We start from the raw sequence: 14,243 nt of genomic DNA on the forward strand, positions 1-14,243 counted from the left end.
ACAGTCACTTGTCATGTATGGCTTCAGTTACAAAAATCCAAATGCATAAAGCAGCAGTTCTTTGCTGTAAACGCTATGTGTGTTCTTCTAGAACACCTTGAGGAAAAGCATTTTCAAGCACAAAAAAATGTACATGTAAGCTGTATTTTTTCCTCTCTAAATTCTCATTCGTAGACAATCCTCTCTTTCAGCAGCAGTAGATAAACTAATAAACAAAGCTCAGTCCATACTCTCAAAGTAATCACTGCTGGGAATCTGCTGCTTTGTCCGAAAAGAAGTGAATCCTTGTGACAGTGGAAGAAGATGGAGCACAATCTGGGCTGGAGTTAAGCCATGTACTTTATTAAGCCATTGCAAGGCAATAGAAGCAAGTCTTTTGCGTAAGTTCTTAGGGTATTTCCGCATATACTTGTTAAGACTTTGTAAGGAAGAAAACCTGAAATGTCAAAGCGTTCTGGGGGCTACTCGCTGCTCTGATCCCAAGTGGCGTAAATCCATCACTGACTTGACTTGGGTGTGCCAGTTCACCCCAGCTGAAATTGAGGCCACTAGCTGAAAGGCACCCGTGATGTTCTGTTGCCCAATCAGTGCTACCTCTCAGCATTGTACAGACATGTCGCTCCGTGCTCAGATCTGTGGGATGCAATGAATCTGCCTTACAACGAACCTATCGGTGTAGGAAGGCACTACTCGGTGTGAGTAGCTTCTTGGAAGATTGGCTCTTAAGATGTGTGTCAACCTTGCTCAAAGAGGCGGCCTCCACATGGAGGAGAGGATGGTGAAAGCTGTAAGCGGGGACGCCAGACGTGGAATCACATGCCGTGAGACAAAGAACATTACGGAAAGATGAAACAAAGATATGTGTGTGATACTTGTTTTCCATATATTCAAATCTGAAAGAGGAAATTCCAATGAATTGCTCCAATTGTGTCAGCGTTACTTGGTATCTGGGTACCGGTACAAGACTATAATTAAATGCTCTCTTTCAGAGGATAAATCATGCAGGAATTTAAGGGTGAAATTAATTATAAAGTGGAAGTTCTGCAGTGATGCTGCTTTTTAAGGCATCTGTATGCCCACACACAGAAATGCTTTACTAATCATTGCAATTCCTTCCTTTACTCATTATGATCCCTAAAAGAGCAGACAATAAAATCCTTAATAAGGGGGGTCAGCCCAAATTAAAGAAGGAACAAAACAATCATGTGACATCAAAAAAAGCTACCATCTGCTAATCTCAAAGTGGTATGCTGATTGTATGGGGATGAGCCATGAGCCTAATGCTAGAGAAGGGAAAAAGGGGACTCGGAAAAAGATTCTGGCTGTATCTTGCTCCACTCATGGAGGACGAACTTCTGAACGCTACTTTCACGCTGATCTTTGTTACATTTATCTGGCCAACTCTCACACCATTTAGATAATCAATATACGGTGCTGGCATACAATTCTACAGTAACACGTTCCCTTTTTTCATTTCAGCACCTCCACACTTCTGTAGACCTAAGAAAACACTCCCCAAAAAAAGCAGTATGATTCGTATGTACCGGATACATTCCAGCTCCTTGAATTAATGTGTTTATAACTTGTAATTGCAATCTGAACATGTAGATGTAGTATATCATATTCTGCAGTATCTTCTACAATTAACAGTCTTGTATCAAGAACCGCTTATATAATGGAGAAACTATGGATACTTGAGTCACCGGCTATTAAACTGCACCTTGCTGTCAATACTCAAATTCCTTACGCTGTGAGATAGGCTTATCAGTTCTGCAGTAAATTGGGTATCACCTTGCCTTTTTTGACGCTGGAGAAGCGGTAAGGCGGAGAAAGAAGTTTTTTTGATTTAAAAGGAAAAGAAATAATCACCGTTGCTGAGCAGCTTGTGTAGATAAAACACATTTTCTGTTTCAGGCAAATGCATACAGAAGGGATTTGGGGGTGGGGTATCCCTCAGCTGTTTGATGATGGGATGGAGGCGCGGAACGTGGCCTGGCCTAAGACAGCAGTGAAGCGTGTGGACTTCAACAAGATGCTTGAAAGGAATTTTTTTAAAAAGTAGCAGTAACTAGTCAACTGCTCTCTAAGATTTGTTGCTACCAGTAGCAGCCTGTCCTCCGGGCTGTGCTGAGGCCCAGGGCTGGAGGGGCCACGCAGCGTAAGCACTCGCTGACCCTGGGCCTGTTGCAGCCGGACGGGTGCTGGGTGAGGCGCTGCTGTTCCCCTGGCCCAGGCCGTAACTTAACAGTGCCGAGGCTCCCTGGCAGCAGCGCGTGAGTGCTGAGGGTTACTTCAGAGATGCCAGGAGAGGGGAGATCAGGGACAGCAGCAAGTTTCTGGCTGCCCACCCTGAGGAGTGTGTTCCAAACCTTGATTTACGCATGGGCAGCGTTGGTGGCGGTGCAGCGACGCAGCGGGGGCGCTGGCCAAGGCTCACAGCGCTGCACGTTGTGCCGATGTGTTGAGGGCAGGCGGGAGGCAGCAGGGCATCAGCCGTGCGCATTCAGTGCCGCGGGAAGCCCCGGGCATCAGTGCCTGGGCCAGGTCGCTGAGAGGGGATGGGTGATCGCCTGGGCTAGGTTGCTCGGAGGGGACGGGTGATCGCCTGGGGCCCCCGTACCATTTGCAGAAAGCTTGCTTTTAGCAAGGGCAGGGCAGGCCGGCGGCCGCGGGCAAGGCTCCGCAAGGGGGTGCCCCCCACCGGGGCAGCGGGGCGGGGGGCGGCGCGGCGCGGCACGCCGGGGGCGGCGGGGCAGGAAGCGGGAGGCCGGGGCCGGGCACCTGCCCCCAGCCGAGCCGCCCGCGGTTTCATCACCGGCGAGCGCCGCCCCGCCTCTGCCGCGGCCCATAAAGGTGCGGGCGGCGCGGCCGGCACCCACAGCGCTCTGCCGGCCCGCTCTGCCTCCCGCGCCGCCTCCTCTTCCTCCCGGGACGCCAGGGTGATGGACGCCGGCTGCCTGTGGGCCCGCAGCCTGCTGCTCTCCCTCGGTGAGTGCCGCCCCCCGCGCCGGGGACCGTGACGGCCCTGCGCCCCGTCCCCAGGGCTGGGCGCCCCCTCAGCGCCCCGGCGCCGGGGGCACCGGGCGCCTGGCGGCGGAGCTGGGCTTGTTGCGGCCGCGGGCAAGTCTCTGGCGGAGCGCGGAGCTCGGCTCGCCGTGGGGCCGGCGGTGGAGCGGCGGGCAGGGCTGTCTGCGGGGGGCTGGGGGGCTGCGGGCGGCGCACAGCTCTCGCCTGGCGCCGGGCTGTTTGCGGGACGTTGCGTTGCTTGTGCGACGCCCAGGTGTGCCCTGTGGCTGAGTGATGGGGAGCGCACGTTCCCCTTCTCCCCAGCGGCGCGGGCAGCTCCCGTCCCGGCTTGTTTGTAGCCCCGCTGCCTTCACCCGCGCCGCGCTGCGGGTGAGCTCAGCAGGTGAATCCCCGCGGCAGCACAGACTTCCTTATGGTAATGCAACAGGCTGTGGCCTCCCTTTGCTTGACGCTTCTCCACCTCCTCCCCAGGAGCGCGTTACTCTTGTTGCATGACATAAGCTACCTGGAAGTCTGAAGCCAACACGTGTATCCTTAGAGTGTGGAGAGTCCTGGAGCCTGGGCGCGCTGGGAAGCTACAGCTGATTCTTGTCACACACCTCCGCTGGGCGCTGGCAGTGACAGGCTGCTGACAGCTGACCCCGTGAGGTGACTCGAAGTGTAGGCAGCAAACGTCGGAGACAGGACTGACACCTGGCACACTCTCGTGTTACTTTAACGACAAAGCATCTTCTTACGCTCACAGCGTTGGGCTCAGGGTCACAGGCAACGGGGAAGCTCGCTTCCCAAGACTTCTCTTTTGGGACAGATGTGCCCTCATCTGCTAAATCTACTGCAACTTGAGTTTCTGCCTCTCATCTTGGCCAGGTATTTCCATAGCAGCTTATGGATCAGCTGTGGCACAGCATCTTACTTGCTGGGACAGCGGCAAGTAAGTGGCTAAAACATCTTGTAGTTCGTGACTCAGCCGTGCTTTGCACGAAATTAGCACTGGAAAGAACTGGTATGTCTTCATGGATCTGTATACAGATTTATTTATTTCCGGGGCAGGCACAAAATCTAATAGTAAGGGATAGATTAGTCATAGCTGGATGGCATCATAGCGACTGGCGTGAGCACTTCACTGCCTTTCCCTCCCAGGTCAGTAGTGTAAGCAGGACTCAGTGCCACTGGCAGGAGCTGGAAAGACAGTCTGTCGCTGGTGTGATGTCAGACTTTGAGGTGCCCTGCTGAACGGCTGAAGCCTAACTGAAGTGACAGCCGTTGTCACCTTTGTATCCTGGCTACCGTGGGCTTGGCAGCTCCGCTGCAGAAAGGCAGTGGTGGTGGAGGAGAGCTGTCGCTCACCCCTGAGGAGCCACGCTGCTGTGCCAGCCACACGGTGATGTGGCAGCGGTGGAGCCAAGCCCAGGCCCTGCCTTTTCCGTGACCTGCCGCTGGTCTCCTTGCAGCCACTGTAGTGCCCACTCAGTGGGGGCAGGCAGGCCTTAGATCTCCAGACTCACTGGACAGTTCCATGAGCTGCTGACATGTTTTTCTGTGTCACGTTTGTGTGGCCGTCAGCAAGTGGGCTGGACATACAGGTGGCTGTGTGTGGCGATGTGCAGAATGCCAGTGGTTGATGTGCCTGGCTGGAAGCAATAATGGATTTATGCTGTGTCTGTGGTGTAGGGACCTCTGTCCCCATGCATGTGGTGGAAAGCAAAGTGGCCAAGGCACAGTGGTAGCACATGAATAGGATCACTGGCGTGTAGGTCTCCACAGGGGTGGAAGCAGTACTGAGATGACTGGGTGCACATAATACGTAATTATCTGCATTACCTCTGCTTAAGGGTAAGTCCTGGCACAATGCTGAAGATGATTATGTGGGTCTGTAGCAATTATGGAGTGATAGGCTTCCCGTAACAGGCTGGCGTTTCCAGGGCTACCTTAGAGCTGCTGGAGTCAGCAGCTGTGAAGTCATGGGTACAAAACATGAGATGAAGAAACTACTTCCCAGAAATACATATAGACGCTTCAGTCCAGTTGCCCTAAGGGTAGTGTATTTGAGTCTCTCTCTTTCAGTACTATCACATCTGGTGCCTCCACTTAGACAACAGGACAAACATACATAGACCGCAGGGGGATGAAGGGTGGAAAAGGGCTGATAGCATCTCCTCTCACATGGGTGAGAAGAACGACCTGTACATCTTGTATGTCTCATCTCAGGAAGAGGAGTGTTGGGCATTGGCCTTGATGGGCATGGTCAGGCAACTAGGCACCAGGTACATCCTACCCAAAACATCAAGAAGAAGCCAGATGTTGTGTCCTGAGTACAAGGATAGGGAACTGTGCTCTGTCTGAGGTGGTTAAACTTATCTCGGATGACCGCTTCCCCTTTCTCAGGAAAAAATGCTCAGCCTACGTGGATAAACCTGAACTGTAGAGATGCTGTGGTAGATGTGAGCAAGGGGTATAGTTGCACAGCCAAATCTTGAATAAGAAAAAGCTGTTTGCAAGACTTTTCTGGCTAGCTCTACGTTTCCATGATCCTCATCTAAAACAGAACGTTCCACCTAGCCTTTATTGCCAGAGGTGCTTGCTTTGCCTGAGATGGCCTGCAAACTTCTGTGGCTAGCTCGGGAGGTTAGCAGCAGATGGATACTGAAGGCAATGCGCTGGAGTTAAATGGTGGTAGTAGCGGTGCTCACAAAGCCAGTAGGACAGACTGGCTAACTTTCAACTGTCATGTTTCCTGCTTAGTCTACACAAAGAAGGCCTTAGACAGTCAGATGGACTCTGGGTGTCCAAAATCAGGTGACAGGGTTTGACCTTGATTTGTCCCTAGAGGTAAAATGGGCTGAGATCCTCCAGGTGTCACCTGGACATGTCTGTGCTTGGAGTTGCCTTGAAAGTGCAGCCCACGTGAAAAGTGTAGGTGCTACTGCAGTGGCACAGAGACCACAGACATGTCATATGTGAAGTAGCATCATGGGGTCTTCTTCAGATGAACGAGTGCAAGACTAGTGATCTTGGTGACAGGCAAAGCCACCTCAAGTGATGACTGATCGCTCAGAAACCTGACAATTCACCTTTAAAATGGGTGTAAATCTTGCAAAGAGACTAGTTCTCAGTTACGTGTGTCCTGTATGTGCATCCTTCATCCTTAGCAGTCATCATGCAACTGGAAACTAGCTGGCTTTCAGCGGATGAACTGATAATTAGCCCTTGCATGTCATCTCTGATGAAGGCTGCAGGAAGCAAAGGCAGCCAGTCTCCATCCCTCATTTTCCTTTCATCCTTCGTGGAAGGACAAGGCAACAGCAGCATTATTCCAGCATCAGCCACTGCTGTCAGTGTTAACCTTGCAGGAATACCTGCAATAACAGGTGGCATTGTGTGTGCATGCTGGTGGCATAGCAGCAGGCGTAGCACTCACATTCCTGCAAGGCGCACGTGAACATCCAGCATCTCATTACTGTTATCTTGTACCCTGTACTTGCTTAGTGAACAGCGAAGGAATAAAAATGTAACTACCTCTCCCATGTCCTGTGTTTGGTACACATCATCTGATAATTATTCTGGGAAAGCCTCTCCTTTACCATCTCTGTGTGTGGATCCCTTATCCTGATGCAGGATCCCCCTCCCACTGATGTCAGAGGAGAAATATGTACATGGGGGAAAGGGCAAAACATAACAGTGTGGAGCAGGAGGAACTTTGCCCGAATGCAGAAGATACTGCTGGGTGTCAGCAAATATCCACGCCTGCACTCCAGCCTTTCCGGCTTGTGCATCCGCAGTCAGGTGGCGGAGGCTGTCGGCTGTTGTGCATGGCTGGAATGGGGCAGGCCCTTGTTCAGTGTTGTAGGGGGAGGTTAAATTGGTCCCTCACAGGTGTCCTTTTTGGCCTTTCCTCTAGCTGGAATGCGGTGCCTCCTTCTGGAGTAAAGAGAAGAGCTGACTCATAGGTCTGAGTATCTCCAGTGCAAAAGCTGGGTTCCGGTAACTCTTGAACTGGGAGCTTTAGATTAAAAAACAACTGCTCAGGTTATGCTCAGATCAGGGAAGTATGCAAGCTGAAACAGAAGTAAGTAGACTAAAAGAGATGGTCAGCTGGCTTAATCCATCTGCTTGGCTAAGTACAACAGAAGTGGCTGTCTCTGGTACCTCTAGCATATTTTGTCTTACGTTCATTACTGTCACATGGCCCCCACACCAAATCTTGCCATAGCACGTCACACAGAGATGATAGCAGCAGTACACGGGGAACAGGAGGGAGCCTCAGGTCACTTACTCTTGCTAGTCTCAGGATTTCAGCATCCCTTCTTGCAGTGATGTGGTATATACTTAGTGGGACACGGCTGTCCTGTGCCATAGCTGCTCTCTTGCTCTCTGCCAAGGGAGCAGCGTAGTCCATGGACACTCCTGAAATGTCCCTCTAGTTCCTGGGAAGAAGGACTAACTCAGTAAATCTTCTTTTCCCAGCATCACTGGGGACACCAGGTCCCTGGCTGAAGCTCAAAGCCTGCCTACCATTCTAGCAGTAATGGACTTGCCACCGTCTGTCATCTGATGGCCTCATCCTTCAAACACCTTAACTTTCTGTGGTGGTGACTCTAGTTGGCCTTACAGAAGGGTTAAAGTGCTTCTGAAGAAATCTATAGCGAGCACAGCGCTGTTCTTTAAAAAAAAAAAAAAAAAATCCCACCCTGAAAGTAAACTGGCTGGTCCTGCTCCATTGGAGTGAAAGGCAGGTCCTGCTGAGTCACACTGGCAGGTGCAGGTGTCTCCGGCTTGGGCTGCTGTGCAGGGCAAGATGTCAGCATCATTGCTCTGTTACTGTGGCTCTCACTTGGGCGGACCTAGCCTTTGTCCTTACTAAAGCTCGGTGGAAACCTGGCTTAATAGCTTTGCAAGGAATGTGGTGGAGAGGGAGGTGAGGAGAAGGAATGTTGTTTTTAAAGAAACAAAAGCACACAACCCCCCCCCCCCCCGTCCCTCTAAGATGGATATTCCTGCTGTTCTTGCCTCTAGCTGGTAAAAAGCTTAAAGGAAGCCTGCTAATCACCCAGAAATAATGAGTTGCAGGAAATCTATATATTACTACTAGATTTAACTCTGAGATGTAATGAAACTTTCTAATAACTGGAGTTGAATTGGAGTGATCAAGAAATTATGAAGGCACACTCCCTCCATTAGACATGCATGACCTGACAAGTTAATAGAGGCAAACAGCCCAAAGACACAAATTACAGACTTCTGTGGAATGGGGCTGATGACTAAACAGTTCATGAGCAGGTTAGTTTATGACCACAGCAGGAGTGTTAGCCAAGTGGATTCCATGGCCAGCTGGGACAATCATTGACTGCTCCTCACGCACTAGCCATGAGGCTACAGGTACTTGTGTTGGCCTTCAAATCTCGTTTGAAAATGTTCATTTAACTGATAGAATACCTGAAAGCTGTGCCTGTGCAGCACTGTGCAGCCCAAAAGATGTCTAAATGCTTTATAATTCTGAGAGAAGGGAAGGAGGGCCCTTGCTCCCCAAGGAAGCTCCAGTAGCTGAGCTCCTCAGCCTGCCTGGTGCAGTCCCGTATTATGTCTGGTACCCGCATCGAACCTGCTGAGCGGCAGTTTTCTTTAGCATGGGTGGTGAAGGAAGGACAGAAATGTACCCATTTTCTTCCGGGGTTCTGCTGAGGCCCAGGATCCCTAAAGAGGTCAGTAGCCTCTCCAGCCCGGGGACCAGATGAAGAGGGGTTGGTGGCTAGTGTTAGCCGTCTTTGCGATGGGCTTTTAACTGGAACTTCAGCACGAGAGCGGGTGCTGGTGCGGGAACTGTCCAGCCTTTCCGGGCTGAGGAAGCTTGCTACTGATGAAGAGCAGCTTTTGTGTTAAGCCTGCCTCGAGCAGTATGTGGTCTCTGAAGGCAGCGGCAGGGTGCTGAGCCTGGCTCGGCACTGTCCTGGTGTGCTGAGTCACCAGCTGCACTGACTTGCTGAATCCCAGGAGATTCTCTCCCCGTGGACTGTTGTGACTCGAGGACATCTTGATTTCGGTCACCAAAAGAGCTCTTCCTGCAATGAATTCTGGATTGTTGTGCCGAATTGTGGAGCCCTTTGCACAGGTGCCATACCAGACTGCCAGTCAGAAATGTGACACAGTCAGAAATGTGACACAGTCAGAAATGTGACACAATCAGAGTAGGCCCAACTTCTGCCTCTCCTCCGTAATCTCTCCAAGCCTGTTCCTGCCCAGTTTCAGTCAGAGCGTGGGTGAGAGGTGGTCACAGACACTGAGCTGCCATTTGATGTCTGTTGTACATTAAAAGATTGTATTTCAGAGATGTTTCTTTGGTCTGTCTTACATATTATAGGCAGCAGGTCTCTCAGATCTACGCTTTTTAAGCTTATGACGTTGTATTTTTCCTATGAAGATAAAAAAGCTTCAGTTCTTTTTGTATTAAGTATTTCAGCTGGTGTACTCATTAACTGTGCTTTAAAAGCATCTCGTTTTGACTCTTCTTTTTATTCTCTTATAGGTTACCTATTGCAGGCAGTCCTGGGCACAACAGTGATCCCGTTATGTGGGCCTGGTGAAATGGAGAACTGCACAACAGCACTAAGTAAGTGCACTGCACAGCTCTCTGTGAGTAACAGGTCTTTGGTTCACATCTTCCTTGGGCTAGCGGCCTCAGAGGTGGCCTTGGAAGCCATTTTTCACTTGAGCAACATTGCCAACATCCTGCAAAGTGCTCAGTGGTGTTGAATGAGCACCGTTTTTTTAGCCTATATTTCCTTTAGTATTGCTTCTTCAGCAGAAGAGCTCTGTCCGAAGAGAACTCTGCTGAGAACTCTGCTGTAAAAGCAGAAATAGCTTATATGGGACTCCCGAAGGAAAAGTCAATATATCTCTGGCCTGGGAAAATCCTCTCCCAGTAGAGGTCGCTTGGTAGTGAAACTATTAGTTGTACTAGTAAAGCTTGTACATTGTTTGGGAGAGACAAAAGGAAAATAAAGCTGATGAGATGCTGACAAAATCTCCTTGCAGTCCAGACAGAGAACAGTCCACGTGTGGCTCAAGTTGGGATAACTAGATGCAAGCCTGAAATGAAGGACTACTGCTTCCATGGACAGTGTGTGTACATAGTGGACTTGGATGAGCACTACTGCAGGTATGGAGAGGGCAAAGCACCCTGAGGTGGGCTTTGGGCTCAACCCTGCGTGGTCTTTGATCTCGCTGCTCTTGACACTTAGCTGGAACACAAATCCAGCAAAGTATTTAAAGGCTCTCAAGACCTTGCAGAGGAGCAATATATCTATAATACACCTTGGCTGCATTTAAGCAACTGTTAAGTGTGTGTGCTGGCTCCAGTGAAACCTGGGTGAGAGTCTTAGACACCTGAAATTAGTCACCAACCCAACTTAAACTCGGGACACTCATTCTGACGTGCTTCCCTGTTCATCTGTATTCACAGTAGTGTGTGAGATCCAGACCTCAGGCAAAGCAGCAAGGTCTCCCCTTTGATTCATCCTACAAAATAAAGACCCTCTAGACATTTTTAAGGGTGTTCATCATTTACTTAAGAATTTGCAACCATTTCTAGGGCTTGAGTTACGTTAGTCCAAATTGCTTGCCCCTGCAGGCCAGCAGTGTGGCATGCTTTGTGGACTGCTGAAGTGTAACCCCATGGCCATGTCTCTAATTCTGCATCTGTTATCTTCAGGTGTGATGTAGGTTTCTCTGGTGTCCGGTGTGTGCATTCAGAACTTGTCAGACAACCCCTCAGTAAGGAGTATGTGGCACTGACAGTTATCGTAGTGCTGCTTTTCCTCACCGCCATCTCTATTGCAAGCTACTACATCTGCAGAAGGTAAGAAAGATTTTCTTCGTGGCTCAGGAAGGTGAGTCAGCTGTATGTGTAGCAAGATGTCCACTGAGTACCTCCAGATAGACTGGGATACCTGCACTCACTCGGCTGCATGGAGAGAGTTTGATACACAGGCCTGTTAGCCTGCACTTAGTGTTCAAAACCAGGAGGTACGCTGACCGCGTAGCATAGTCCAGATCGCAGGCTAGGCAACAGTACCCTCCGATGCCCTTTCACCCTGATGGAGGACTGGGTAGGTTAGTTCGCGTTTGACTTAGAGGGTGTGTGTTGAGGCGGAGGAGAGAGCAGATAGGGAATAGAAAGTTTCTAGTCCTTTTTCCTGGTAATGCCATTTCCCCCAGTCATCAGGAACTGGAGAGCAACTGGATTCACATGAGCTGATTTGTTTATCTGCCGTGTTAATTGTGATGAGTGTGATATCACAAGCATTGCCTTATCAGCTTTACCATGGAGGACAGTAGCCTTCTCCATTAACAGACCCACAAGCAGCAGGAATTGTTCTTCAGGCTAAAAACTAATCATTAGCAGCTACCGAGAAGCTGGAACAGCCCCCAGAGGGAGAGCTGAGCTTCACAGGTCTGATAGCTAGATGGTATCCACTGTAATTCCTCTTCCCTACCCGAGGACTTGATGGTGCGTCATCTCAAGAAGACAGCGGCCTCGTCGGTTAGGGTATTCAGCCTTATTGCAGGGAAAGGTCCAGCAGGAATTATCAAAGACAAACTTAGTGCCAGCAACAAGAGTTTAATGCAGATGTGAAACCTTCAGTGAAGGGTTGATGAGACTGCATGCAAGTTCTTTCAGACCTGGAAATGAGCACAGACAGAGCGTAGCTGCTAGAGGTTTAAAACAAATGTGAGGAGGCCATGCGGCTTTTGGGTTTTTTACCTTCACATCCCCCCACCCCTTCACTCCCCCAAAAGCCGTTTCCAACAAGTGGCTTTCCAGAACTCACATTTCTCTTTGCTACTTTCAGGTACCGAAACAAGAAGAGACAATCAAACACTGGCGAATACAAGGAAGTTGGTGCCCTGTAGAAGAAACAGTGGCTCCCTCCCGTGTTTTGTCCATCTGGATGGACTCAGTGGCTCCCCATCTATTTAAATGTTATTTTTATTAACAATATTTACAATATTTATATCCTTTTAAAAATTTCAATTGTTTGGTGATCCAATCAGTATAGGTCAAGCATTTTATTTTCAGTGTTTTATTTTTTTATTAAATAATATTTCCTAATGAGAACCTCACCTAAGTGGTTCTGTGGAATAGAGATATATTTTTATAAAACCTCATCTTCTTACTCTGAAGAGTAATTTTATATTTATTCTTGTGAATATGCCTAAACCAATTCTACTCCTTGAAATAAAAGTACTAGACGGAGTCAAAATGTCTGTGTGGTTTGATTGAAGCGAAACTGGCGCGGCTTGGCTGAGCGGGTTGTTTAAGTCCCAGCAGTTACTTTCCGAGAGAGAAACCATAGTATCACTGACAGTATGTATCAATGCACCCTAGTTCCAATGCACATAGCTATTAGCTGGTGTAACGGGAGGAAGACAGAAAGGAAGAAGGAGCACAGCTCCTCGCACAACCTATCCAGCTTGTACCACGTGACAGGAGCATGGATCTCAGCTCATCCATACCCTTGGGAAAGTTGTGCTGGGTATATTTTGGATTACCAGAGGGAGGTGGCAGCCCAGGCTGATGGGTCTCTGCAGCTGAGCACAGTAACACATGGCAGCTCAGGGTATGAGTGTAGCTACAGGAAGAAACCTCCCTCCGAACCGGTACCAGCACTCAAGTCCTCCCCACAGTGTTTCTGCCAGAGCCTATATCGTGCAGCTGGGAGCAGGGGAAAGGAAAGTTTGAGTTTGGGCTTAATGTAGGTGTCTTCTTGACCTCAAATAAAGCTAGAAAAGCCCACTGGGTTTAGCTGCACCCCAAGGGTGGCTCACTGTGAACAGAAAGGATTCTTGCAGTGTCTGAATCATCCCTGTTAATACCATCATTTCTCATACTTGGAGAAGACGTGAGGAAAAAGCACAACCTTTACATCATTCCTGGTCTTTGCCAGTGGTCCAGGTGAGCTCTGTTGGCTGGCTTCACTTGGTGTTTATGCGTGTGAGACCTGTGATCTCCTGACCTGTGCAACGGGATCTTTGTAAGGAAGAGCAGTGGGACCTGAGACAGCACAAGGCGAGAGTGCTGCTTCAGAAGCTCGCAGTCAGCCGGAGGCCCTCATGGAGGAATAAACTGGCTCTTTCCCTCTCTCCTTGAAACTGCCTTCCTGTATTAGATGCTCTTGAGAACAAGCAAATGAAAGGGCGGGATCTTATTTTCAAAAGTGACTTTCCTTGCTTTTTGCTATGTGTTGTCCAGTAACAATTGTCAGCTGAGCTGTAGGTAGCAGGTCTTAAATCTGCTGTGCATCATACTGCGGAGTAAAGCCTGCCTGTGACCTGCCACGAAAGGGAATCTGCAGGCTCATCCACACACGTGCAGCAATCTGGCAGGAGGGGGCTGGTTGTGGCAAGTTGTCCGGCCATCAGCGGTCTTCAGGAATGCAGCTGTCGGTCTCCTGGCCAGAGAGCAGAGAAGCTGTGGATGGGAACCAGGGAGGGTCCCTGTAGCTGGGGCTGGGAGGTGAGGTGGGAAAGGCTTGCCCAAATGCTCTGCCCTGGCCGTGTGGCCTATGCCCATTTCTTTGGGAAAGATGAGTCATGTGAAATAATAGCTCTGCTTCTTTCCCAGCTTGATACTCGCGTCCTGACTGGGACTTACTTTCCCTGCTATCTTTCCTCTGACAAGCACCAACCATAGCAAAGGTGTGGTCAGGCAGACCTGGGGTGTGATGAAATAGCTCTGCCCGGAATCTGCCAGTTTTCCTTGCCCTTCTCTCCTCCATGAGGAGTGCATAAGGTGGGGAGGAGGAGGGATGTCTGCTTAGGTGTGATCGAAGCAGATGTTACACGTGGTGGATCACTCCAGCTGTGCACAGCAGGAGAGCCCAGATGCTCCAGGCTACTGCACGTGAGCTCTGGTTGCAAGGCTGCAGTCTAGGATTGAGTTTATTTCTGTGCTGCTCATTCTGCTGCGTTTGCTACAGACCTAGTGCACGCTGCTCTCATGGGCTTTATCTGGCAGATACACCAGCAGCCTCTGAGCGCTGCAGCCGCAGTGTCCTTTCTGCCTGCCGCAGGCCTGTGGGTAAATGAAGTGCAATCAAGACCCAGTCAATGTAAGCGATGCTTTGCTCATCGCCCCTTCTCGGGAGGAAAGCTTGACCAAGCAACATTGACCAAAGACAACAAGATCTTCCAGGTCAAGTAGGGTGACATAGGTGTAGAAG

At 49.8% G+C, this 14,243-nt stretch overlaps 1 protein-coding gene across 1 annotated transcript in view; it reads left to right on the forward strand.

Moving 5' to 3' along the window:
- EREG (epiregulin) overlaps positions 1 to 12,277 on the forward strand; it is a 34,190-nt gene extending 21,913 nt beyond the window's left edge. Inside the window, exons 7-11 of the mRNA XM_080409939.1 lie at positions 192 to 2,988; positions 9,548 to 9,631; positions 10,057 to 10,180; positions 10,733 to 10,879; positions 11,874 to 12,277. Coding sequence (XP_080266065.1) covers positions 2,943 to 2,988; positions 9,548 to 9,631; positions 10,057 to 10,180; positions 10,733 to 10,879; positions 11,874 to 11,934 — 462 coding nt within the window. The 5' untranslated portion in view covers positions 192 to 2,942 and the 3' untranslated portion in view covers positions 11,935 to 12,277. The remainder of the gene's footprint in view (positions 1 to 191; positions 2,989 to 9,547; positions 9,632 to 10,056; positions 10,181 to 10,732; positions 10,880 to 11,873) is intronic.
- The last annotated feature ends 1,966 nt before the right edge of the window (positions 12,278 to 14,243 follow it).

This window comes from Falco punctatus (assembly GCF_963210335.1).
Source record: "Falco punctatus genome assembly, chromosome: 1".
Taxonomy (NCBI): Eukaryota; Metazoa; Chordata; class Aves; order Falconiformes; family Falconidae; genus Falco; species Falco punctatus.